This window comes from Melanerpes formicivorus, unplaced genomic scaffold (assembly GCF_026170545.1).
Source record: "Melanerpes formicivorus ecotype bairdi unplaced genomic scaffold, bMelFor1.0.p_v2 SCAF_108, whole genome shotgun sequence".
NCBI classification, from domain to species: domain Eukaryota; kingdom Metazoa; phylum Chordata; class Aves; order Piciformes; family Picidae; genus Melanerpes; species Melanerpes formicivorus.
In genome coordinates this window covers 1,204,012-1,226,752 of record NW_027142460.1, presented here as the reverse complement: position 1 = coordinate 1,226,752, position 22,741 = coordinate 1,204,012, and the positions used below count along the sequence as shown (strand labels likewise).

General features: G+C 53.7%; 1 protein-coding gene across 5 annotated transcripts in view; it reads left to right on the top strand.

The window, feature by feature from the left end:
- The window catches only part of SLC1A2 (solute carrier family 1 member 2), a 129,178-nt gene that overhangs the window by 85,996 nt on the left and 20,441 nt on the right, over window positions 1-22,741 (top strand). For 4 of the 5 annotated variants that reach the window (XM_068166834.1, XM_068166833.1, XM_068166832.1 and 1 more), the window contains exons 6-9: window positions 5,690-5,816; window positions 12,683-12,916; window positions 13,738-13,932; window positions 18,608-18,742. In XM_068166834.1, the coding sequence (XP_068022935.1) occupies window positions 5,690-5,816; window positions 12,683-12,916; window positions 13,738-13,932; window positions 18,608-18,742 (691 nt within the window). Of the gene's footprint in view, window positions 1-5,689; window positions 5,817-12,682; window positions 12,917-13,737; window positions 13,933-18,607; window positions 18,747-22,741 lie in introns of those variants that run through there. The other variant, XM_068166836.1, reaches the window with a different exon arrangement.

The window sequence follows — 22,741 nt, the reverse complement described above, 5'->3', positions numbered from 1 at the left end:
CAAGGCTGGGGAGCTGGCATCCAGCTTGCATAAACTGTGTAAGCCAGGCAAATTCCTGTGAGTGTGAACCAGCTTGACTCTTTTATGACTAACCCAGCAGCCTGTTTGGAGCTAGGGGAAGAAAAACACCTCCTAACAGTTTCTGGTGGCACTCTGAGTTCCTGGAAGCTGCTTGCACTTTGACTTGAAAAGCTTTTCATCATTCCTCTCTGCTCTGCAGCACAGACTTCACTTCCCTATTCAAGTGACCCAACAAAGACAGCTTGGTGCTGTAGAATTGCTTAATACCTAGGAGGGGAAAAAGAACAACACACCAAGCAACAAAGTCTGGTTGCTAAACCCAGCATGAGGCTATGGGGCAGGCTTTTCCCAGACTCCTGGGAGCTGAAATTCCCTTCTCCTGAGTGCTTCCTGTGCCCTGATGGGGTTTTCCTTGGAGGTACTTCACCTTTGTGAAGTACTGGGTTCCATGCCCCAGTGGAGGCCAGGGACAAGCAGAGTCCCTCAGGGATCAGTCCTGGGACCAGGCTTGTTCAGCATCTTTGTGGGTGCCATGGACAGTGGCACTGAGTGCACCCTCAGCAGGTTTGCTGCTGACACCAAGCTGTGTGGTGCAGCAGACAGCTGGAGGGAAGGGATCCATCCAGAGGGACCTGGACAGGCTGCAGAGGTGGGCACAAGCCAACCTCAGGACATTCAACAAGAGCAAGGGCAGGGTCCTGCAGCTGGGTGGAGGCAATCCCAGGCACAAATGCAGGCTGGGCAGGGACTGGCTGGAAAGCAGCCCTGAGGAGAGAGACTTGGGGGTGCTGGGGGAGGAGAAGCTCACCAGGAGCTCTCAGTGTGCACTTGCAGCCCAGAAAGCCAACCAGAGCCTGGGCTGCAGCAGGAGAAGTGTGGCCAGCAGGGCAAGGGAGGTGATTCTCCCCCTCTGCTCAGCTCTGGGGAGACCCCACCTGGAGTCCTGCCTCCAGTTCTGGAGCCCCTATGACAAGAGGGATCTGGAGGTGCTGGAAGGTGTCCAGAGCAGGGCCAGGAGGATGATCAGAGGGCTGGAGCACCTCTCCTGTGAGGACAGACTGAAGGAGTTGGGGCTGTTCAGTCTGGAGAAGAGAAGGCTCCCAGGTGACCTCCTTGTGGCCTTCCAGGATCTGAAGGGGGCTCCAGGAAGGCTGGGGAGGGACTGCTCAGGATCTCAGGCAGTGATAGGACTAGGGGGAATGGAATGAAGCTGGAGGTGGGGAGATTGAGGCTGGAGGGGAGGAGGAAGTTCTTGCCCATGAGAGTGGTGAAGCCCTGGAATGGGTTGTGCAGGGAGGTGGTTGGGGCCCTGTCCCTGGAGGTGTTTAAGGCCAGGCTGGCTGAGGCTGTGGCCAGGCTGATCTAGTGTGGGGTGTCCCTGCCCATGGCAGGGGGGTTGGAACTAGCTGATCCTTTTGGTCCCTTCCAACCCTAACTGATACTGTGATGCCACTATGATACTGTGATGCTACTGTGATACTGTGATGCTTTCGGAAAGCATGCAGGGACTCCCATGTTGGTGAGGCAGGAATCCTTTATTGGTACAGAACAAGCAGCTTATATAGGAAAAATCGAGCAGGGTAAGCAATTCCCTGACATTCTTGCACCACTGCTGCTAATTGGGTTTTCTCCTTTGATATGCAGCTGTCCATTGTTATCTTCATCCCATATCAGGTTGGTCTTCTCCAGCATGGAGACAAGCGTCCTCTTGTCTGGCACGTCAGGTTGTTTACCACGGTCAGCTCCTCTTTATCATCAAGCCATCCTTCCAGTATCAGTGGCCTGTTGTTCTTTCTTGTCCTGAAACCTTCCATAGATACTTTGTGCTTTCCTACAACTCCCCATTTTTATATTGTTTAAAACAGCAGCCATCACTTGTGTTCTGACCATCCTCGTATTCCTAAAAGCTATGATTACAAATGCCATTAACACTACAATTACAATACCAATCACTACCAGGATTCCACCTATAACCCACACTCGTAGATTCAGACCTGAGAACCAATTTTTTGGATTCAACCAGCTAAGATCTTTGTTCAGTGCTTGCCATGTTGAATCAATCCACACCTGTTTGTTGTATATTTGCTAATTGCAGTTCCAGCTGATGCTTCAATGTGTGGACATTATATTTCAAGGAGCTATCGAAGGCCCCTTGCAAGTGTGATCTTACTGAGTTCCAATCATGCTGAGAGTCATTCCAAGACAAGGATGTTACACACATGTCCTTCTTATGATATTCCCAATCACACTGCAGCATCATATGGGTCTGCAAGGCAGCTTGTTGGTCTCCTAACCAAACAACGCTGGCCTCAAGTGCATATAGCCTTGCCATTATTTCCTCATCGATAGCTTCCTGCATCTGCAAATCATTTGTCACATTGGTTAATAAAGTTCTCACTGTGTCTGCAGTTTGTATGCCCTTTGTCAAAGCTGTAACTGAAGCAGCAGCAGATGCTAATATTATCACAGCTGATATTATAGCAAAAAATTAACCATCCCACAAATCTTTTTGCCCTTTTTCTAGAATCTTTTAGTCCCTGGTCTAATAGCCTGATGACATGGTCCAATCCATTCTCACTCTCCCATCCTCTTGTCATATTCACTGGAATCCATACCTCTGCCCTTCTTCAGAAGGGAATAATCATGCTCCGCTGATCAATGTCTTTATCAATAATACAAGTCGTAAAAGTAATATTGCTACAACTAAGATGATATATGCTTGAATTGTTATAGATTATACAATCAATGCCTATTCCTAATACATATGGGTGGGTAGTACACACAGTAGCAGAGGAACTACATAGTACATGTTCTACTAAAATGCCTTTACATGAGAGGTCTTTTATATTGTGACAAGGCAAGTCCTTCTGACAATGCATCGAGGAACCTTCAACATTAGAGTTTAAATGAGAAACACAACCTCAAAGCATACAAAACTGCTACTGCCAGGTTTCAAACACACACCTTTTTTTTGGTGAGCTACTGGATCATGCTTCACCCCCTACTCACCACTTAGGGGAGAAGCCCTTAGCTGCTCTGGGAGGCACACCACTCCCCTCACCTAATGGTCCTACCAAGAGGGGAGCGGTGGGCTCAGCCCCCTCCTTGGGCTCAGGCCAGCAACTCACAACCACTTCTAATTGCCCTGTGACTAGTCCATCTATCGCTTCTGTTTGAATACCTTTCTTCTGACCCACCAGGAGACAAAGGGGGGATTCAAAATGATGTTTTAGTTCTGTTAAGATATCATAGGACAGAGACTGATACACGGGAGCAGTCCCACCTCCTGGTCTGTTTTCCATCACTACTGGCATCGCACACATCTGTAACATTTCTGTATTTATAAAACCCTCCTCATCTTTATCCATCAAAACATCAGAAATTGAAATCTGCAATCGTGTAGCTACACTCGGAACATGTTCATTAATCAACAATCCCCTAGACATTTTAACACCATCCTGCACATTGCCTCCTTGATAAAGCATCCCGTTATCCCTCACCCCCATATTACTCATAATAGCGGCAGGAGGTACACAAACACCTCCATAAGGTGGCGGGGGGGGTAGACAAAGCCCCCGCCTGCTGGGGTATAGGAACCGAATGAGGCTGAGGGTAAAAACCTGCTGGAAAAGGAAAGGGATAGGGAACAGAGTTAAGAACTTCAGTAGTGGTATTTAAGGGAAGAGAGGAAGATAAACTTGGTGCTGTGGGGTGGAAAAGTGGCTGGTTTGATTTGTCGAGCGATTCTTGAGTCACAGAGCTGTCAGAATCAAAAGAAATTAGTTTTTCATCAGTTACTTGAGTTGGTGGTTTTAACTTTGCATCTGGCTTTCTTTGTTTCTTCTGCTCCGCTTGGGGATTTGTTTCTTCTGTAGCTGCGACGGCTGCCTTAAGCAGAGGTACCTGTGGATATAAACCTGGCTCCTTTTCTGTAGCGGTGGAGCCCTGATCGAAAGGATCATGCGGCTCTGGGTCTGACTCAGAGCCGCTGTCCCCGTATTTTGTATTTGCATCAGGCAGTGTCTTAGACCTCTTAAGGGGCACGTCAAACGGCCTCTTTCGCTGTTGAACTAGGAGCTTTTGTGACCGTGCTCTCGTTAGCGGGTCATCAGTGCCTATTCTTTCCTCCCCCGTGTGCCCTGCAGCCAGACCGCTTGTTTCTGTCCGTGTTGTGTTGTTTGTAGGAAGCTCATCCTGCTTCTGAGGGCCCGCACGGGTAATGGGAGTGTTTAGAGTCCCCAAGGGTGAAGTGCTGTTAGGTTTACTCATTAGCGTGGTCAGCGCTAGCCGTAGTATGCGCCACGTTATTAAAATGTCCGGTGAAAAATCATCCCCGGATTTTTGTGCTTCTGAGAGGGTCTCTCCAAGCCTGTTCCACTCTGTTAATTCGTATGTCCCTGTTCGGGCGCCATTATTTCGGAAAGCATGCAGGGACTCCCGTGTTGGTGAGGCAGGAATCCTTTATTGGTACAGAACAAGCAGCTTATATAGGAAAAATCGAGCAGGGTAAGCAATTCCCTGACATTCTTGCACCACTGCTGCTAATTGTGTTTTCTCCTTTTGATATGCAGCTGTCCATTGTTATCTTCATCCCATATCAGGTTGGTCTTCTCCAGCATGGAGACAAGCGTCCTCTTGTCTGGCACGTCAGGTTGTTTACCACGGTCAGCTCTTCTTTATCATCAAGCCATCCTTCCAGTATCAGTGGCCTGTTGTTCTTTCTTGTCCTGAAACCTTCCATAGATACTTTGTGCTTTCCTACATGATGCTACTATGATACTGTGATGCTACTATGATACTGTGATGCTACTATGATACTGAACTCACACCATGACTGGAAGTTTAACCTCAAAGAGTGGCTGAAGATTCCCAGCTGTCTCTCACTGTCAGCTGCTCATCCCATTGTGGACACTGACGATTTCTGGGTGGCCAAGGTTGACTCCAGAGGAGCATGTGCCAGGTGCACTGGGCTGCTTCTTTACACCTCAGCCTTGACATTGAGGAGCCAAAGGTTACTACTTGTATTGAGGTCCATGGCTCTGTATCCACAGATGGGCACTTCCAAAGAGGAGTCCTATGGGTTAGCTCACAGAGTATCATAGGGTCTCAGGCTGCACCAGGGGAGGTTCAGGCTGGAGGTGAGGAGGAAGTTCTACACAGAGAGAGTGATTGCCCATTGGAATGGGCTGCCTGGGGAGGTGGTGGAGTCCCCATCCCTGGAGGTGTTCAGGAGGGGACTTGATGGGGTGCTTGGTGCCATGGGTTAGTTGTTTAGGTGGTGTTGGATTGGTTGATGGGTTGGACACGATGATCTTGAAGGTCTCTTCCAACCTGGTCTATTCTATTCTATTCTATTCTATTCTATTCTATTCTATTCTATTCTATTCTATTCTATTCTATTCTATTCTATTCTATTCTATTCTATTCTATTCTATTCTACTCTACTCTACTCTATTCTAGTCTATTCTAGTCTATTCTATTCTGAATGTGAGCATGAAACCAAGAGTAAGCCCATAGCAAAGGGTCTGCAGGGCTGTGTGCTCCACTGTAGTGGTGCAAGCTGGATGAACAGCTGGTTCTGAGACACTGACTAGCTGCAGGAGCTTCCCCAAATGCATGGTTTTGCCTGATGGGTTTGAGCCTTGCCTTTTTGTTTCCTCCCCAACAGGTTTGATAGGATTCTTCATTGCTTTTGGCATTGCTATGGGGAAAATGGGAGAGCAGGCCAAGATGATGGTGGATTTCTTCAACATCCTGAATGAGATTGTTATGAAGTTAGTAACCATGATCATGTGGTAAGTGTGACATTCCAGCTTCTCTGAAGATCAACAAAAAGGACAACAACAAACCAACCAACCCCAGCTGATCTCAACAAGCCTCATAACACCTTAATATACATAGCATGAGCATGGTTTGGTAGTGAACAAAGCAATTAGTTCATCCTCCAGAGCCTTGACAGGTGTATGAGAACCACAGCAGGTTTAGTCCTGTCTGCTCAGGATTGCATGGGCCTCAGTTTGGGAGTATTCCATTCTTTCCTTGCTGAAACCCAGCACACACACACACAGCTACCAGCAAAGGTCTCTGGGTGCCACATGGATTCTAGAAGTTCATCACATAGAAGGGCACCTAAGCAAGCCAGAATGCTGCACATGAGGACATCCACATCTGCCTGGGAGGTCAGCATCATAGAATCAGAGAATTGTCAGGCTTGGAAGGGACCTCAAGGCTCAGCCAGCCCCAACCCCCTGCCATGGGCAGGGACACCTCACACCACAGCAGGTTGCTCACAGCCACCTCCAGCCTGGCTGCAAACACCTCCAGGCAGGAGGCTTCCACCACCTCCCTGGGCAACCTGTGCCAGACTCTCACCACCCTCCTGGGCAACAACTTCTTCCTCACAGCCAATCTCAATCTCCCCACTTCTAGTTTTGCTCCATCCCCTCTAGTCCTGTCCCTCCCTGACACCCTCACAAGTCCCTCCCCAGCTTTCCTGTAGCCCCCTTCAGATCCTGGAAGGCCACCAGAAGGTCTCCTGGGAGCCTTCTCCTCTCCAGCCTGCACAACCCCAACTCTCTCAGGCTGTCTCCAGAGCAGAGCGGCTCCAGCCCTCTGCTCCTCCTCCTGGCCCTTCTCTGGACACCTTCCAGCACCTTCCAGATCCTTCCTGGCACAGAGGCTCCAGAACTGGCCCCAGAGCTCCAGCTGTGGTCTCAGCAGAGTGGAGCAGAGGGGCAGAATCCCCTCCCTGGCCCTGCTGGCCACACTTCTCTGGCTGCAGCCCAGGATGTGATTGGCTCTCTGGCCACCATCCTCGGCTGTTAGCTAGGAGCTATAATTGCAAAGCACCAGATAAAATTCCAGTGGTTTTCAGTGCCATGTGCTCCCTCCACCCAGAATTTGTGCAGCCTCTAGGGCTTGCAACCTGACCACAACAGGGTCATGAGGAGGTGAGGGAATGAGGCTGCCCAGGGGGGCTGTGGAGTCTCCTTCTCTGGGGATATTCAAGACCCACCTGGATGTGTTCCTTTGTGACCACGTATAGGTGCTCCTGCTCAGGCAGGGGGTTGGACTGGAAGCTCTCTGGAGGTCCCTTCCAGCCCCTAACAATCAGGAATTTTGTGAGGTATCTGTCCTGGTTCTGAAGTATCTCCACTCAGAATAACAGGGCCTGGCTTGCCTTCCAGGGAGTGAGTTATCATAGAATCACAGAATCAACCAGGTTGGAAAAGACCTCAGAGATCATCAAGTCCAACCTGGCACCCAGCACCTCCTGACAACTAAACCATGGCTCCAAGTGCCACATCCAATCCCCTCTTGAACACCTCCAGGGACTCCACCACCTCCCTGGGCAGCACATTCCAATGGCAAATCTCTTTTTCTGGCAAGAACTTTCTCCTCACCTCCAGCCTAAACCTCCCCTGGCACAGCTTGAGACTGTGTCCTCTTGTTCTGGTGCTGGGTGCCTGGGAGAAGAGACCAACCCCCACCTGGCTACAACTTCCCTTCAGGGAGTTGGAGAGAGCAAGAAGATCTCCCCTGAGCCTCCTCTTCTCCAGGCTAAGCAACCCCAGCTCCCTCAGCCTCTCCTCACAGGGCTGTGCTCCAGACCCCTCCCCAGCTTTCTTGCCCTTCTCTGGACACCTTCCAGCAGCTCAACATCTTTCCTAACCTGAGGAGCCCAAAACTGGACACAGGACTCAGGGTATGGCCTAACCAGTGCTGAGCACAGGACAGAATGACCTCCCTGCTCCTGCTGGCCACACTGTTCCTGATGCAGGCCAGGATGCCCTTGGCCTTCTTGGCCACCTGGGCACACTGCAGACTCATGTTCAGCCTGCTATCAACCACAGGAACACATGCAAATGGGGCTGGAGAGGCTCCAGAGAAGGAGACTCCACAGCCTCCCTGGGCAGACTATTTCAGGGCTTTGTGACCCTCAGAGTGAAGAGGTTCCTCCTCATGCTGAGCTGGAACCTCCATTGCCCCTTGTCCTATCCTGCTGTACTGGAGTGACTTTGTTCTGCTCAGAGCCCTGGCAAAGGCAAAACTCAGCAGCACCCTGCCAGATGCAACAATGCCTTTTTATCTTCTGCAAACTGGGCTGCTGTGGTAGGGCCACACTTGGCACTGCAGACAAAGAGCTCTGGGGAAGCCCTCAGAAGAAACAGCTCAGAAAAAAAAACAATGAACAAAACAAACTGAGAATCCCCTTCCAAAAATGCAAAGAGGGAGCAGGAGTTGATCTGCTGGAGGGTAGAGAGGCTCTGCAGAGGGACCTTGCCAGGCTGGACAGATGGGCAGAGGCCAAGGGCAGGAGATTGAACACATCCAAGTGCCAGGTGCTGCACATTGGCCACAGCAACCCCAGGCAGTGCTACAGGCTGGGGTCAGAGTGGCTGAGAGCAGCCAGGCAGAGAGGGCCCTGGGGGTGCTGGTTGATGGTAGGCTGAACAGGAGCCTGCAGTGTGCCCAGGCAGCCAAGAAGGCCAATGGCATCCTGGCCTGCATCAGGAAGAGTGTGGCCAGCAGGAGCAGGGAGGTCATTCTGCCCTGTGCTCAGCACTGGTTAGGCCACACCTTGCGTCCTGTGTCCAGTTCTGGGCTCCTCAGTTTAAGAAGGACATTGAGACACTTGAATGTGTTGATTTGATGATTCTATGACCTGCGCTAGATTCTATGGTCCTGATCTGGTGGGGGAGTTGGTCTCCAGAGGTCCCTTCTGACCCCTAGCATCCTGTGATCCTATGAGCTCCTGTGGCATGGCTCAGTGCTCCCCATGAGCCTTTGCTGTCCCTGGAACTGAGTTCCTGAGGCGCAAGGCCTCTTCTCCAAGACTCGAGATGGCCTCAGGGCACTTTGCCCAGGGAGATGGCAGATGTCCCATGCTGGAGCCGTTGCAGGTCAGGCTGTTTAGGGCTCTGAGCAGCCTGCAGGTGTCCCTGCTGACTGCAGGGAGGTTGCACTAGATGGGCTTCAACAGTTCCCTCCCCCAAAGCAGTCTGAGCTGCTGTGGCCCCAGAGCAGGGTGCCTGCAGCATGGAGGCTGTCTCCAGGGGAGGCTGTTGTGCAAGAGTGATGCAGACAGCAATGGTGGTGTGGAAATGTGGAGAACAAAAGGAAGGGCTTGAAAGCAATGACTTCACATTCCTCTTCTGCTTCCCTCTTCAGTTGCATTGCTGCATGGAAACTGTTGGGTTTATTCACAGAGCCCTGCTGCTTTCCATGCTTACAGGAACCTGCTGCTCTTGGCTCTACAGAGGCAGGGTCAGGGCAATGCCAAGCACACATCCAGGCTGGGTGAGGAGTGGCTGAGAGCAGCCTGCAGGAGAAGGCCTTGGGAGTGTCAGGTGGTGACAAAGTCCCCAGGAGCCAGCAGTGGTCCCTGGCAGGCAAGCAGGCAGCTGAGTGCTGAGCTGCATCCAGAGCAGGGAGAGCAGCAGCACAGGGAGGGCATTCTGCCCCTCTGCTCTGCTCAGCCCCCACCTGCAGCACTGCCTCCAGCTCTGGGGCCCCCAGCATAGCGGGGACCTGGGGGATTTCAGCAGGGCAGGTATAAATGTTGCCTTCTATGCACTTACATCCAGGCTGATCATTACCTTTTCCAAAGTAAAGCCTGTTTTCATTCCCAAGCCTTGCCACTCCTAGCATCCTGTTTCAGAGTTCCATTTGTGGCACAGAGGAATCACATCACCAAGGTGAGCAAAAGCCTGCCCTGAGCAAGAAAAGCACTTAATTGGTGAAGAATCCACCAGCTGAACCCATTTACAGCCTTCCAGATAAAAGCCATTTGAATCCACTGATAGTTTAACCCAAGCAAAGAATACAGCTCCCTGAAAGCAGAGAAGCAGTGACAACAAAAGGATGTATTGAGAACAGGTCAGAAGCTGCTTCCAAGCAAAGCAGAATGCTCAGCACTGAGGCAGCAGGGTGCTGACTACCACCTGCTTTGCAGTATAGGATTTAACCCTGAAAGCAGAAAAGTCAGGTGAGTACTCTACACACAGTTTACACTTAACTCTGGAGATGGTAGAATGCTAAGGGTTGGAAGGGACCTCTACAGATCAGCTAGTCCCAGCCCCACCACACATGGAGTACCAAAGCAGCACACAGCTGACTTTGTGCTGGTTCTTCCTCTCTACTCCATGCTGCTTAGACCCCACCTGGAGCTCTGTGTCCAGTTCTAGAGCCCTTAATACAGGAAGGATCTTCATTGGTGATCTGGAGGAGGGGATTGAGTCAGTCATCAGCAAATGTGCAGATGACACCAAGCTGGGAGCAGATGTTGGTCAGTGAGAGGGCAGAAGGGCTCTGCAGAGGGACCTAAACCAACTGGACAGATGGGTAGAGGCCAACAGGATGGCATTCAACAAGTCCCAGTGCCAGGGGCTGCACTTTGGCCACAGCAACCCCAGGCAGAGCTACAGGCTGGGGTCAGAGTGACTGAGAGCTGCCAACCAGAGAGGGACCTGGGGGTGCTGATTGACAGCCACCTGAACATGAGCCAGCAGTGCACCCAGGGGGCCAAGAATGCCAAGGGCAGGGCTCTGCCAGGGCTCTGAGCAGAACAAAGTCACTCCAGTACAGCAGGATAGGACAAGGGGCAATGGAGGTTCCAGCTCAGCATGAGGAGGAACCTCTTCACTCTGAGGGTCACAAAGCCCTGAAATAGTCTGCCCAGGGAGGCTGTGGAGTCTCCTTCTCTGGAGCCTCTCCAGCCCCATTTGCATGTGTTCCTGTGGTTGATAGCAGGCTGAACATGAGTCTGCAGTGTGCCCAGGTGGCCAAGAAGGCCAAGGGCATCCTGGCCTGCATCAGGAAGAGTGTGGCCAGCAGGAGCAGGGAAGTCATTCTGCCCTGTACTCAGCACTGGTTAGGCCACCCCTTGAGTCCTGTGTCCAGTTCTGGGCTCCTCAGTTTAAGAAGGACATTGAGAGACTTGAAGGTGTCCAGAGAAGGGCAACAAGGCTGGGGAGGGGTCTGGAGCACAGCCCTGTGAGGAGAGGCTGAGGGAGCTGGGGTTGCTTAGCCTGGAGAAGAGGAGGCTCAGGGGAGACCTTCTTGCTCTCTCCAACTCCCTGAAGGGAGGTTGTAGCCAGGTGGGGGTTGGTCTCTTTTCCCAGCATGGAAACCAGCACCAGAACAAGAGGACACAGTCTCAAGCTGTGCCAGGGGGGGTTTAGGCTGGAGGTGAGGAGAAAGTTCTTCCCAGCAAGAGAGATTGGCCCTTGGGATGTGCTGCCCAGGGAGGTGGTGGAGTCACCATCCCTGGAGGTGTTCAAGAGGAGATTGGATGTGGCACTTGGAGCCATGGTTTAGTTGTCAGGAGGTGTTGAGTGACAGGTTGGACCTGATGATCTTTGAGGTCTCTCCCAACCTTAGTGATACTGTGAGACTGTGATCTGGAGGTGCTGGAAGGTGTCCAGAGAAGGGCCACGAGGAGGAGCAGAGGGCTGGAGCTGCTCTGCTCTGGAAACAGACTGAGGGAGTTGGGGTTGTGCAGGCTGGAGAGGAGAAGGCTCCCAGGAGACCTCATTGTGGCCTTCCAGGATCTGCAGGGGGCTGCAAGAAAGCTGGGGAGGGACTTTTGAGGGTGTCAGGGAGGGATAGGACCGGGGGGGCTGGAGCAAAACTGGAAATGGGGAGATTGAGATTGGCTGTGAGGAAGAAGTTGTTGCCCATGAGGGTGGTGAGAGCCTGGCACAGGTTGCCCAGGGAGGTGGTGGAAGCCTCCTGCCTGGAGGTGTTTGCAGCCAGGCTGGAGGTGGCTGTGAGCAACCTGCTGTGGTGTGAGGTGTCCCTGCCCATGGCAGGGGGGTTGGGGCTGGCTGAGCCTTGAGGTCCCTTCCACCCCTGACAGTTCTGTGGTTCTCTGATTCCCCTCCAAATGCTGTAATAAGCAACAGCCTAAGTTCTATTTCTGCTCTCTTGAGGTTCCAAACAGGGAGTGCAGGCCTCTCACCCCAGCAGCCAGAATGGCCTTTGCTGCATTGCTTGAGCTGGGCAACAGCAGCAGCACTGCACCTCCCCTCACAAGCTCTGCAGCAGGATGGTATCCTTGGACAGTGCTAGTCCAGGGGGACTCAGGAAAGGCATCTTCACTTCAGTGGGATGGAGTAAAGTCCAGGAGATGGGGAGTTACTTGGAGCTGGCCATAACTGTGAAAGGATGTGAAAGCTACCCAGTGAACGTCTATCGGTTCTGATTGTCCATCTCAAGTGCTGATCTGGAGAGCCTCCTACTCTTTCTCCAGCCTATGCTCTGCTGGGAGGGGATCTAATAAATGTCTATCAGTATCTGAGGGCTGGGGGTCAGGAGGGAAGGGACAGCCTCTGCTCAGTAGCACCCTGGCAGAGGACAAGGGGCAGTGGATATAAACTCCAGCACAGGAGGTTCCACCTTGACATGAGGAGGAACTTCTGCACTGTGAGGGTCACAGAGCCCTGGAGCAGGCTGCCCAGAGAGGTTGTGGAGTCTCCTGCTCTGAAGCCTTTCCAGCCCCACCTGGCTGTGTTCCTGTGTGAGCTGCCCTGGGTGCTCTGCTCTGGCAGGGGGGTTGGACTGGGTGATCTCTGGAGGTCCCTCCCAGCCTGAGATCCTGTGAGGGTTTTCTGGCTGCACTGCAAAGACTGCTCCTGCCTATGCTTGCTCTCTTTTCCAGGTATTCTCCTTTGGGCATTGCTTGCCTCATCTGTGGGAAGATCATTGCCATCAAGGACTTGGAGGTGGTTGCCAGGCAACTTGGCATGTACATGGTGACTGTGATCGTGGGCCTTGTCATCCATGGAGGGATCTTCCTGCCTCTGCTCTACTTTGTGATTACAAGGAAAAGCCCATTTTCCTTCCTTGCTGGGATTTTCCAGGCATGGATTACAGCACTGGGCACAGCTTCCAGGTACACCTGAGACATCACAGCCTGCTTTATCTTCCAGTTGATGGTTAGCTGCTCTTGGGACATAACGGGCCTGCTGCTCTGACCTTCACTGCAAAGCCATCTGATGCTGCTGGAATCAAACCTGGGTTTAACCTGGAGGAGAGGCTGAGGGAGCTGGGATTGCTGGGCTGACTCCAGCCTAAACCTCCCCTGGCAGAGCTTGAGACTGTGTCCTCTTGTTCTGGTGCTGGTGCCTGGGCAACGAGGGTGGGGAGGGGTCTGGAGCACAGACAGCCCTGTGAGGTGAGGCTGAGGGAGCTGGGATTGCTTAGCCTGGAGAAGAGGAGGCTCAGGGGAGACCTCATTGCTCTCTCCAACTCCCTGCAGGGAGGTTGTAGCCAGGTGGGGGTTGGTCTCTTCTCCCAGGCAGCCAGCACCAGAACAAGAGGACACAGTCTCAAGTTGTGCCAGGGGAGGTTTAGGCTGGAGGTGAGGAAGAAATTCTTCCCAGAGAGAGTTGTTGGCCATTGGGATGTGCTGCCCAGGGAGGTGGTGGAGTCCCCATCCCTGGAGGTGTTCAAGAGGGGATTGGATGTGGCACTTGGTGCCGTGGTTTAGTTGTCAGGAGGTGCTGGGTGATCGGTTGGACTTGATCTCTGAGGTCTTTTCCAACCTGATTTGATTCTGTGCTTCCATGACAAATTGGGTGAAGGAGGTTTTGGGTCAGAGCAGGAAGCAGAAAAGAGAGAGGAGGCCACCGCAGGGTCCCTGCCCTTGCTGCCTTCCCTGCCCCTGCTGTGTCTGGCTGACGCTTTGTCTCCCTGCCTTGCGGTGTGCTGCAGCGCCGGGACGCTGCCGGTGACCTTCCGCTGCCTGGAGGAGAACCTGGGCATCGACAAGCGCGTGACGAGGTTCGTGCTGCCCGTGGGAGCCACCATCAACATGGACGGCACCGCCCTCTACGAGGCCGTGGCTGCCATCTTCATCGCTCAGATGAATGGCATTGAGCTGGATGGAGGCCAGATCGTCACCGTCAGGTCAGTCCAGGCCTGCACGCCTTGCCGCGCACAGCCCGCCGCCGACCCAGCCCCAGCCCCAGCCCCAGCCCCAGCCCCAGCCTGCCCGGCCCGGGCACAGGGCCTGCGGGGGGAGGGTGGCACTGCCAGCGGGCAGCCAGGCACCGGGGCTGGCCCCAGCGAGCAGTGCTGGGCTCTGCCTGTTCAGTATCTTGGTTGATGATCTGGAGGAGGGGATTACAAGACCTGTGAGGAGAGGCTGAGGGAGCTGGGGTTGCTTAGGGGTTGCTGGGGTTGCTTAGCCTGGAGAAGAGGAGACCTCATTGCCCTCTACAACTCCCTGAAGAGAGGTTGTAGCCAGGTGGGGGTTGGTCTCTTCTCCCAGGCAGCCAGCACCAGAACAAGAGGACACAGCCTCACGGTGTGCCAGGAGAGGTTCAGGCTGGAGATGAGGAGAAAGTTCTTCCCAGCAAGAGAGCTTGGCCATTGGGATGTGCTGCCCAGGGAGGTGGTGGAGTCCCCACCCCTAAAGGTGTTCAAGAGGGGATTGGATTGCTTAGCCTAGAGAAGAGGAGGCTCAGGGGAGACCATATTGCTCTCTACAACTCCCTGAAGGGAGGTTGTAGCCAGGCGGGGGGTTGGGCTCTTCTCCCAGGCACCCAGCACCAGAACAAGAGGACACAGTCTCAAGCTGTGCCAGGGGAGATTCAGGCTTGAGGTGAGGAGAAAATTCTTCCCAGCAAGAGAGATTGGCCCTTGGGATGTGCTGCCCAGGGAGGTGGTGGAGTCCCCATCCCTGGAGGTGTTTAGGAAGAGCCTGGCTGAGGCACTTGGTGCCATGGTTGAGTTGATCAGGTGGTGCTGGGTGAGAGGTTGGACTGGATGATCTCAAAGGTCTTGTCCAATGTGGTTGATTCTCTGATCCTGTATTCTGTCTTCTGGGGAGCTGGGGGCTATGTGTCCTGTGAAATCCAGGGGTCTCCAGCTGGCATGCCAAGGAATGTGGCACCCACCCCCACAGGGGTTCTCTGGGGCTGTGTTTTCTGTTGTTTGCAGCCTCCGGCTGTGCTGCTGGTACTGCAAGCAGCTTTGCAGTTGGCAGTGCAAGGTGAAACACAGCATTCCCTGTCCACTGCAGTGCCAGAGAAGGGCCAGGAGGATGAGCAGAGGGCTGGAGCACCTCTCCTGTGAGGACAGACTGAAGGAGTTGGGGCTGTTCAGTCTGCAGAAGAGAAGGCTCCCAGGTGACCTCATTGTGGCCTTCCAGGATCTGAAGGGGGCTCCAGGAAGGCTGGGGAGGGACTGCTCAGGATCTCAGGCAGTGCTAGGACTAGGGGGAATGGAATGAAGCTGGAGGTGGGGAGATTGAGGCTGGAGGGGAGGAGGAAGTTCTTCACCAACTGCCAGCCCTGGCCCTGGGGCACTGCTGTTCTGGAGTGTCTCTCTTCACACACACTGGAAGGAAAAGCATGCCTAAAAAGTGTATCCAGGTACTTCTGGCTGCCTGACTCTGGTGAGCAGCCAGCAAAAGTGGAATGAGAATAACCCAGCCTGAGGGTGAGACTGGTCTAGGTACTCCAGACAGGCTTCTCTCTGAGCCAGTAAATATTAGCACTGCTCTTTTATACCAGTTTGCCATATCTAGCACTCAGCTCACCACCTGGAAAGTACTCACTGGAAAGGGAGTGAGGCTGCTTGAAGGCTGTTCACTGTGATGAAGTTTTAAGCCCTGTTAGGTAGAGTGACTTACCAAAAAAAACCACCCCAACAGCAGTGGCAAAGTTGGGACTGCTGCAGCTAAAGTTCATTTGCAATGGAAAACTTGATGGAGAGACCAGGCCTAACCTTCTGAATGGCTAAAATGGAAACCACAAAGGGAGGCTGCCAAGGTTGCCTTCCTGTAGTTTTCACTCACTCACCTTCCCTTCATGAAACCCTTTTAACATCAGAGGAACTCCTGCACTGGGGTGTGCCATGTTCTGTGGTTCCTTCCCAGCTCTGCTAATTCCACACTTTCCATTTCCTTTCTGCCTGCTCCAAGCCCTGAAACAGTTAAGCCAAGCTTTGTAGAGAGGTTCAGGGCTGTTCCTCATGGAGGCAGGTGCTAGACCTGCATGAGGAGGCTCAGGGGAGACCTTCTTGCTCTCTCCAACTCCCTGAAGGGAGGTTGTAGCCAGGTGGGGGTTGGTCTCTTTTCCCAGCATGGAAACCAGCACCAGAACAAGAGGACACAGTCTCAAGCTGTGCCAGGGGAGGTTTAGGCTGGAGGTAGGGAGAAGTTCTTCCCAGCAAGAGAGATTGGCCATTGGGATGTGCTGCCCAGGGAGGTGGTGGAGTCCCCATCCCTGGAGGTGTTCAAGAGGGGATTGGATGTGGCACTTGGAGCCATGGTTTAGTTGTCAGGAGGTGCTGGGTGAGAGGTTGGACTTGATGAGCTCTGAGGTCTTTTCCATCCTTATAGATTCTATGGTTCTGTGACCTGCACTAGATTCTGTGGTCCTGATTTTGGGGGGGGGAGTTGGTCTCCAGAGGTCCCTTCTGACCCCTAGCATCCTGTGATTCTATGAGCTCCTGTGGCATGGCTCAGTGCTCCCCATGAGCCTTTGCTGTCCCTGGAACCGAGTTCCTGAGGCGCAAGGCCTCTTCTCCAAGACTCGAGATGGCCTCAGGGCACTTTGCCCAGGAAGATGGCAGATGTCCCATGCTGGAGCCGTTGCAGGTCAGGCTGTTTAGGGCTCTGAGCAGCCTGCAGGTGTCCCTGCTGACTGCAGGGAGGTTGCACTAGATGGGCTTCAACAGTTCCCTCCCCCAAAGCAGTCTGAGCTGCTGTGGCCCCAGAGCAGGGTTGCCTGCAGCATGGAGGCTGTCTCCAGGGGAGGCTGTTGTGCAAGAGTGATGCAGACAGCAATGGTGGTGTGGAAATGTGGAGAACAAAAGGAAGGGCTTGAAAGCAATGGCTTCACATTCCTCTTCTGCTTCCCTCTTTAGTTGCATTGCTGCATGGAAACTGTTGGGTTTATTCACAGAGCCCTGCTGCTTTCCATGCTTACAGGAACCTGCTGCTCTTGGCTCTACAGAGGCAGGGTCAGGGCAATGCCAAGCACACATCCAGGCTGGGTGAGGAGTGGCTGAGAGCAGCCTGCAGGAGAAGGCCTTGGGGGTGTCAGGTGGTGACAAAGTCCCCAGGAGCCAGCAGTGGTCCCTGGCAGGCAAGCAGGCAGCTGAGTGCTGAGCTGCATCCAGAGCAGGGAGAGCAGCAGCACAGGGAGGGGATTCTGCCCCTCTGCTCTGCTCAGCCCCCACCTGTAGCCAGGTGGGGGTTGGTCTCTTCTCCCAGGCAGCCAGCACGAGAACAAGAGGACACAGTCTCAAGCTGTGCCAGGGGGAAGTTTAGGCTTGATCTTAGGAAGAAATTCCTCCCAGCAAGAGAGATTGGCCATTGGGATGTGCTGCCCAGGGAGGTGGTGGAGTCCCCATCCCTGGAGGTGTTTAAGAAAAGACTGAATGAGGCACTTAGTGCCAGGGTCTGGTTTGTTAGTTTGGGTTGGGTGGTTTTGCTTGGTATTCTTGGAGGTCTCTGATTTGGGTTAGGAACTGGCTGGAGGCTGAGCCCAGAGAGTGGTGGTGAATGGTGCCACAGCCAGCTGGCAGCCAGGCACCAGTGCTGTGCCCCAGGGATCAGTGCTGGGCCCTGTGCTCTTTAACATCTTCATTGATGATCTGGAGGAGGGCATTGAGTCCAGCATCAGTAAATGTGCAGCTGACAGCAAGCTGGGGGCAGGAGTTGATCTGCTGGAGGGTAGAGAGGCTCTGCAGAGGGACCTTGCCAGGCTGGGCAGATGGGCAGAGGCCAACAGGATGGCATTCAACAAGTCCAAGTGCCAGGTGCTGCACATTGGCCACAGCAACCCCAGGCAGAGCTACAGGCTGGGGTCAGAGTGGCTGAGAGCAGCCAGGCAGAGAGGGACCTGGGGGTGCTGGTTGATGGTAGGCTGAACATGAGCCTGCAGTGTGCCCAGGCAGCCAGGAGGGCCAAAGGCATCCTGGCCTGCATCAGGAAGAGTGTGGCCAGCAGGAGCAGGGAAGTCATTGTGCCCCTGGACACTTCACTGGTTAGGCCACACCTTGAGTCCTGTGTCCAGTTCTGGGCTCCTCAGGTTAGGAAGGAGGTTGAGCTGCTGGAAGGTGTCCAGAGAAGGGCAACAAGGCTGGGGAGGGGTCTGGAGCACAGCCCTGTGAGGAGAGGCTGAGGGAGCTGGGGTTGCTTAGCCTGCAGAAGAGGAGGCTCAGGGAAGACCTCATTGCTCTCTCCAACTCCCTGAAGGGAGGTTGTAGCCAGGAGGGGGTTGGTCTCTTTTCCCAGGATGGAAATCATCACCAGAACAAGAGGACACAGTCTCAAGCTGTGCCAGGGGAGGTTTAGGCTGGAGGTGAGGAGAAAGTTCTTCCCAGAGAGAGTCATTGGTCATTGGGATGTGCTGCCCAGGGAGGTGGTGGAGTCCCCATCCCTGGAGGTGTTCAAGAGGGGATTGGATGTGGCACTTGGAGCCATGGTTTAGTTGTCATGAGGTGCTGGATTACAGGTTGGACTTGATGATCTTTGAGGTCTTTTCCAACCTTGTTGGTTCTATGGTTGTATGAGAATGTGTCTTCCTCCCCCTGCCACCCCCAGCTGACTCTTGGTGTTTTCTTGCAGCTTGACTGCCACCCTGGCCAGCGTCGGAGCTGCCAGCATCCCCAGTGCCGGACTGGTCACCATGCTGCTCATCCTCACTGCAGTGGGTCTCCCTACCCAGGACATCAGTTTGCTTGTTGCTGTTGACTGGCTTTTGTAAGTTGTGCTTGCCTCCACTGCTGGGTGCAGGAGGAGGAGGGCTGCTTGTCTGTGATGCCTTTCAGGTGCTGATCTTTCAGAGCATGAAAACTTTCTTCTGCAGAGGAGGAAATGGGCTGTTGGATGGGGCAGGCACCACTGAAACCATCTTCTCAGCTCGCACAAGTTGTTCAGGAGCTTCCTGTAGGCCTCCTGTAGGTACTGGAGGCTTTTACCTGGAGCCTTCTCTTCTCCAGGCTGCACACCCCCAGCTCCCTCAGCCTGTTCTTGTAGCAGAGCTACTCCAAGCCTCTGATCATTTTCGTGGCTCTCCTCTGGACCTGCTCCCTCATGTCCATGTCCTTCCTATATGAGCACATGGGCTGTTTGATGGAGCAGGCACCACTGAAACCATCTTCTCAGCTTGCACAAGTTGTTCAGGAGCTACTGTAGCTCAGGCTCATATATTGTCTTCTCCCTAGTGATGCCTCTCCACCACAGCCACAGCTCAAGAGGACTTTTCTTATAGTATCATAGTGTCAGTCAGGGTTGGAAGGGACCACAAGGATCAGCCAGTTCCAACCCCCCTGCCATGGGCAGGGACACCCCACACTAGATCAGCCTGGCCACAGCCTCATCCAGCCTGGCCTTAAACACCTCCAGGGACAGGGCCCCAACCACCTCCCTGCACAACCCATTCCAGGGCTTCACCACTCTCATGGGCAAGAACTTCCTCCTCCCCTCCAGCCTCAATCTCCCCACCTCCAGCTTCATTCCATTCCCCCTAGTCCTATCACTGCCTGAGATCCTGAGCAGTCCCTCCCCAGCCTTCCTGGAGCCCCCTTCAGATCCTGGAAGGCCACAATGAGGTCACCTGGGAGCCTTCTCTTCTCCAGACTGAACAGCCCCAACTCCTTCAGTCTGTCCTCACAGGAGAGGTGCTCCAGCCCTCTGCTCATCCTCCTGGCCCTGCTCTGCACACCTTCCAGCACCTCCACATCCCTCTTGTCATAGGGGCTCCAGAAGTGGAGGCAGGGCTCCAGAACTGGAGGCAGGACTCCAGGTGGGGTCTCCCCAGAGCTGAGCAGAGGGGGAGAATCACCTCCCTTGCCCTGCTGGCCACACTTCTCCTGCTGCAGCCCAGGATCTGATTGGCTTTCTGGGCTGCAAGTGCACACTGAGAGCTCCTGGTGAGCTTCTCCTCCCCCAGCACCCCCAAGTCTCTCTCCTCAGGGCTGCTTTCCAGCCAGTCCCTGCCCAGCCTGGATTTGTGCCTGGGATTGCCTCCACCCAGCTGCAGGACCCTGCCCTTGGCTCTTGTTGAACCTCATTGTCCCTGGTCCTGTCCCTGCAGGCCTTTGTAAACAGCCTCTCTCCATCCTTCTCCATCCTTCTCCATCCTTCTCCATCCTTCTCCATCCTATTCCATTCCATTCCATTCCATTCCATTCTTGTAGCCCCCTTCAGGTACTGGCAGGCTGCTATTAGGTCTCTCTGAAGCCTCCTCTTCTCCAGGCTGTCCTGTTGCATCACAGTACCTTCTAGTTGTCCAGGAGGTCACCTCCCTGGAGCTCTTCAAAGCCAGGCTGGATGAGGCCTTGAGCAGCCTGGTTTAGTGGAAGGTATCCCTGCCCCTGCCAGGGGGGCTTGGAACTGGATGGCTTCCAGGTTCCTTCCAACCTAACCCATTGTCTGAATCTCCTGGCCCACAGCCCTCTCACCCCTTTTTTCACTGAGGAAAGACATCTGTTGGTATGGTGCCTAGAAGGGAACATGGAAGTGCCACTCTCTATTCTTTCTGCACCTCCTCCCAACACTAGCAGCCTCAGCTGCTTGCTTGTGATACTTTTCAGCCCCAGGTGCACTGCTGGCACTACACAAGAAGGAAAAGCAGGGCTGAGAATGTGAAGATAAAACAGCAACATGATTTTATGGCATTAGCTTTTGGCTTGTTGAGAAGAATCCAGGAACTTGGTCAGTCCTCTGACCTCTGTTTTTGGATCTACTCCTATGTTCTGTTACCTGTCTTGTCACAAAGAGCTGTGAGGGACAGCAGAGAGCTCCAGCTTCAGGGAAAGTGGCAAAAAAGGAATTTACAGCTTGGGAAGGCAAAGGGAAAAGATGACTTCCATCTTTTATATATAACTGAGTGTCAGGCTATCATGACTCAGACTGGGGAAAGGAGGCAGGGTTCAGCAGTCAGGGTACAGCTAGCACAGGGAAAAATGTGCTGGGCTGTGGGTTTATTGTGCTTATGAGGTCATGGTTGAAAATAGGAAAGCAGCAGAGGAATCTGCAGCTGGGAGGAGAGCAGAAGGGAGGTGTGTGCCCACTTTAAGATATTTTTTGCTGGCTCTCAGCATAAGGCAACAAGGTAGGTTTCTGCAGCTGGGAGGAGGATGTGTAAAAGGAGCCTGTGGTTTGTTTGGTTTTAGAGGGAAATGTCACTTAAAACATCCCTGTGGACTGAGAGGCTTTGCCCATCCTAGCAAACCTCAGAGCTGTAAGCTCAGCCAGCAGGCTCATCTGCTAGTAGGTGTTGCACTTCAGGCCCAGCTTCAGTTGGTTTATCCAACCCTGCTTAGGACACAGGAGCATCTGCACTGTGGAGCCAGGCAGGGAACCTCCTTCAGCTGGGTTATCCAACCCTGCTTAGGACACAGGAGCATCTTAGGAAGGGCAGGTCCTGCCTGACCGACCTGATCTCCTTCTATGATCAGGTGACTGCCTGGTGGATGTGGGGCAGGCTGTGGATGTGGTCTGCCTGGACCTCAGCAAGGCCTTTGACACCATCCCCCACAGCAAACTCCTGGCCAAGCTGTCAGCCCCTGGCTTGGACAGCAGCACTCTGAGCTGGGTTAGGAAGTGGCTGGAGGCTGAGCCCAGAGAGTGGTGGTGAATGGTGCCACAGCCAGCTGGCAGCCAGGCACCAGTGGTGTGCCCCAGGGATCAGTGCTGGGCCCTGTGCTCTTTAACATCTTCATTGATGATCTGGATGAGGGGATTGAGTCCATCATCAGTAAATGTGCAGATGACAGCAAGCTGGGGGCAGGAGTTGATCTGCTGGAGGGTAGAGAGGCTCTGCAGAGGGACCTTGCCAGGCTGGACAGATGGGCAGAGGCCAAGGGCAGGAGATTGAACACATCCAAGTGCCAGGTGCTGCACATTGGCCACAACAACCCCAGGCAGTGCTACAGGCTGGGGTCAGAGTGGCTGAGAGCAGCCAGGCAGAAAGGGACCTGGGGGTGCTGGTTGATGGTAGGCTGAACATGAGCCTGCAGTGTGCCCAGGCAGCCAGGAGGGCCAATGGCATCCTGGCCTGCATCAGGAAGAGTGTGGCCAGCAGGAGCAGGGAGGTCATTGTGCCCCTGTACACTGCACTGGTTAGGCCACACCTTGAGTCCTGTGTCCAGTCCTGGGCCCCTCAGTTTAGGAAGGAGGTTGAGCTGCTGGAAGGTGTCCAGAGAAGGGCAACAAAGCTGGGGAGGGGTCTGGAGCACAGCCCTGTGAGGAGAGGCTGAGGGAGCTGGGGTTGCTTGGCCTGGAGAGGAGGAGGCTCAGGGGAGACCTTATTGCTCTCCACAACTACCTGAAGGGGTTTTGTAGACAGGCAGAGGTTGGTCTCTTCTCCCAGGCAGCCAGCACCAGAACAAGAGGACACAGTCTCAGGCTGTGCCAGGGGAGGTTTAGGCTGGAGGTTAGGAGGAAGTTCTACACAGAGAGAGTGATTGCCCATTGGAATGGGCTGCCTGGGGAGGTGGTGGAGTCCCCATCCCTGGAGGTGTTCAGGAGGAGACTTGATGGGGTGCTTGGTGCCATGGGTTAGTTGTTTAGTTGGTGTTGGATGATAGGTTGGACACGGTCTCTGCCAACCTGGTCTATTCTGTTCTATTCCATTCCATTCCATTCCATTCCATTCCATTCCATTCCATTCCATTCCATTCTATTCTGTCTGCACTGTGGAGCCAGGCAGGGATCCTTGCAGCACAAGCATCTGTGTTGGGATCCTTCTGGCCT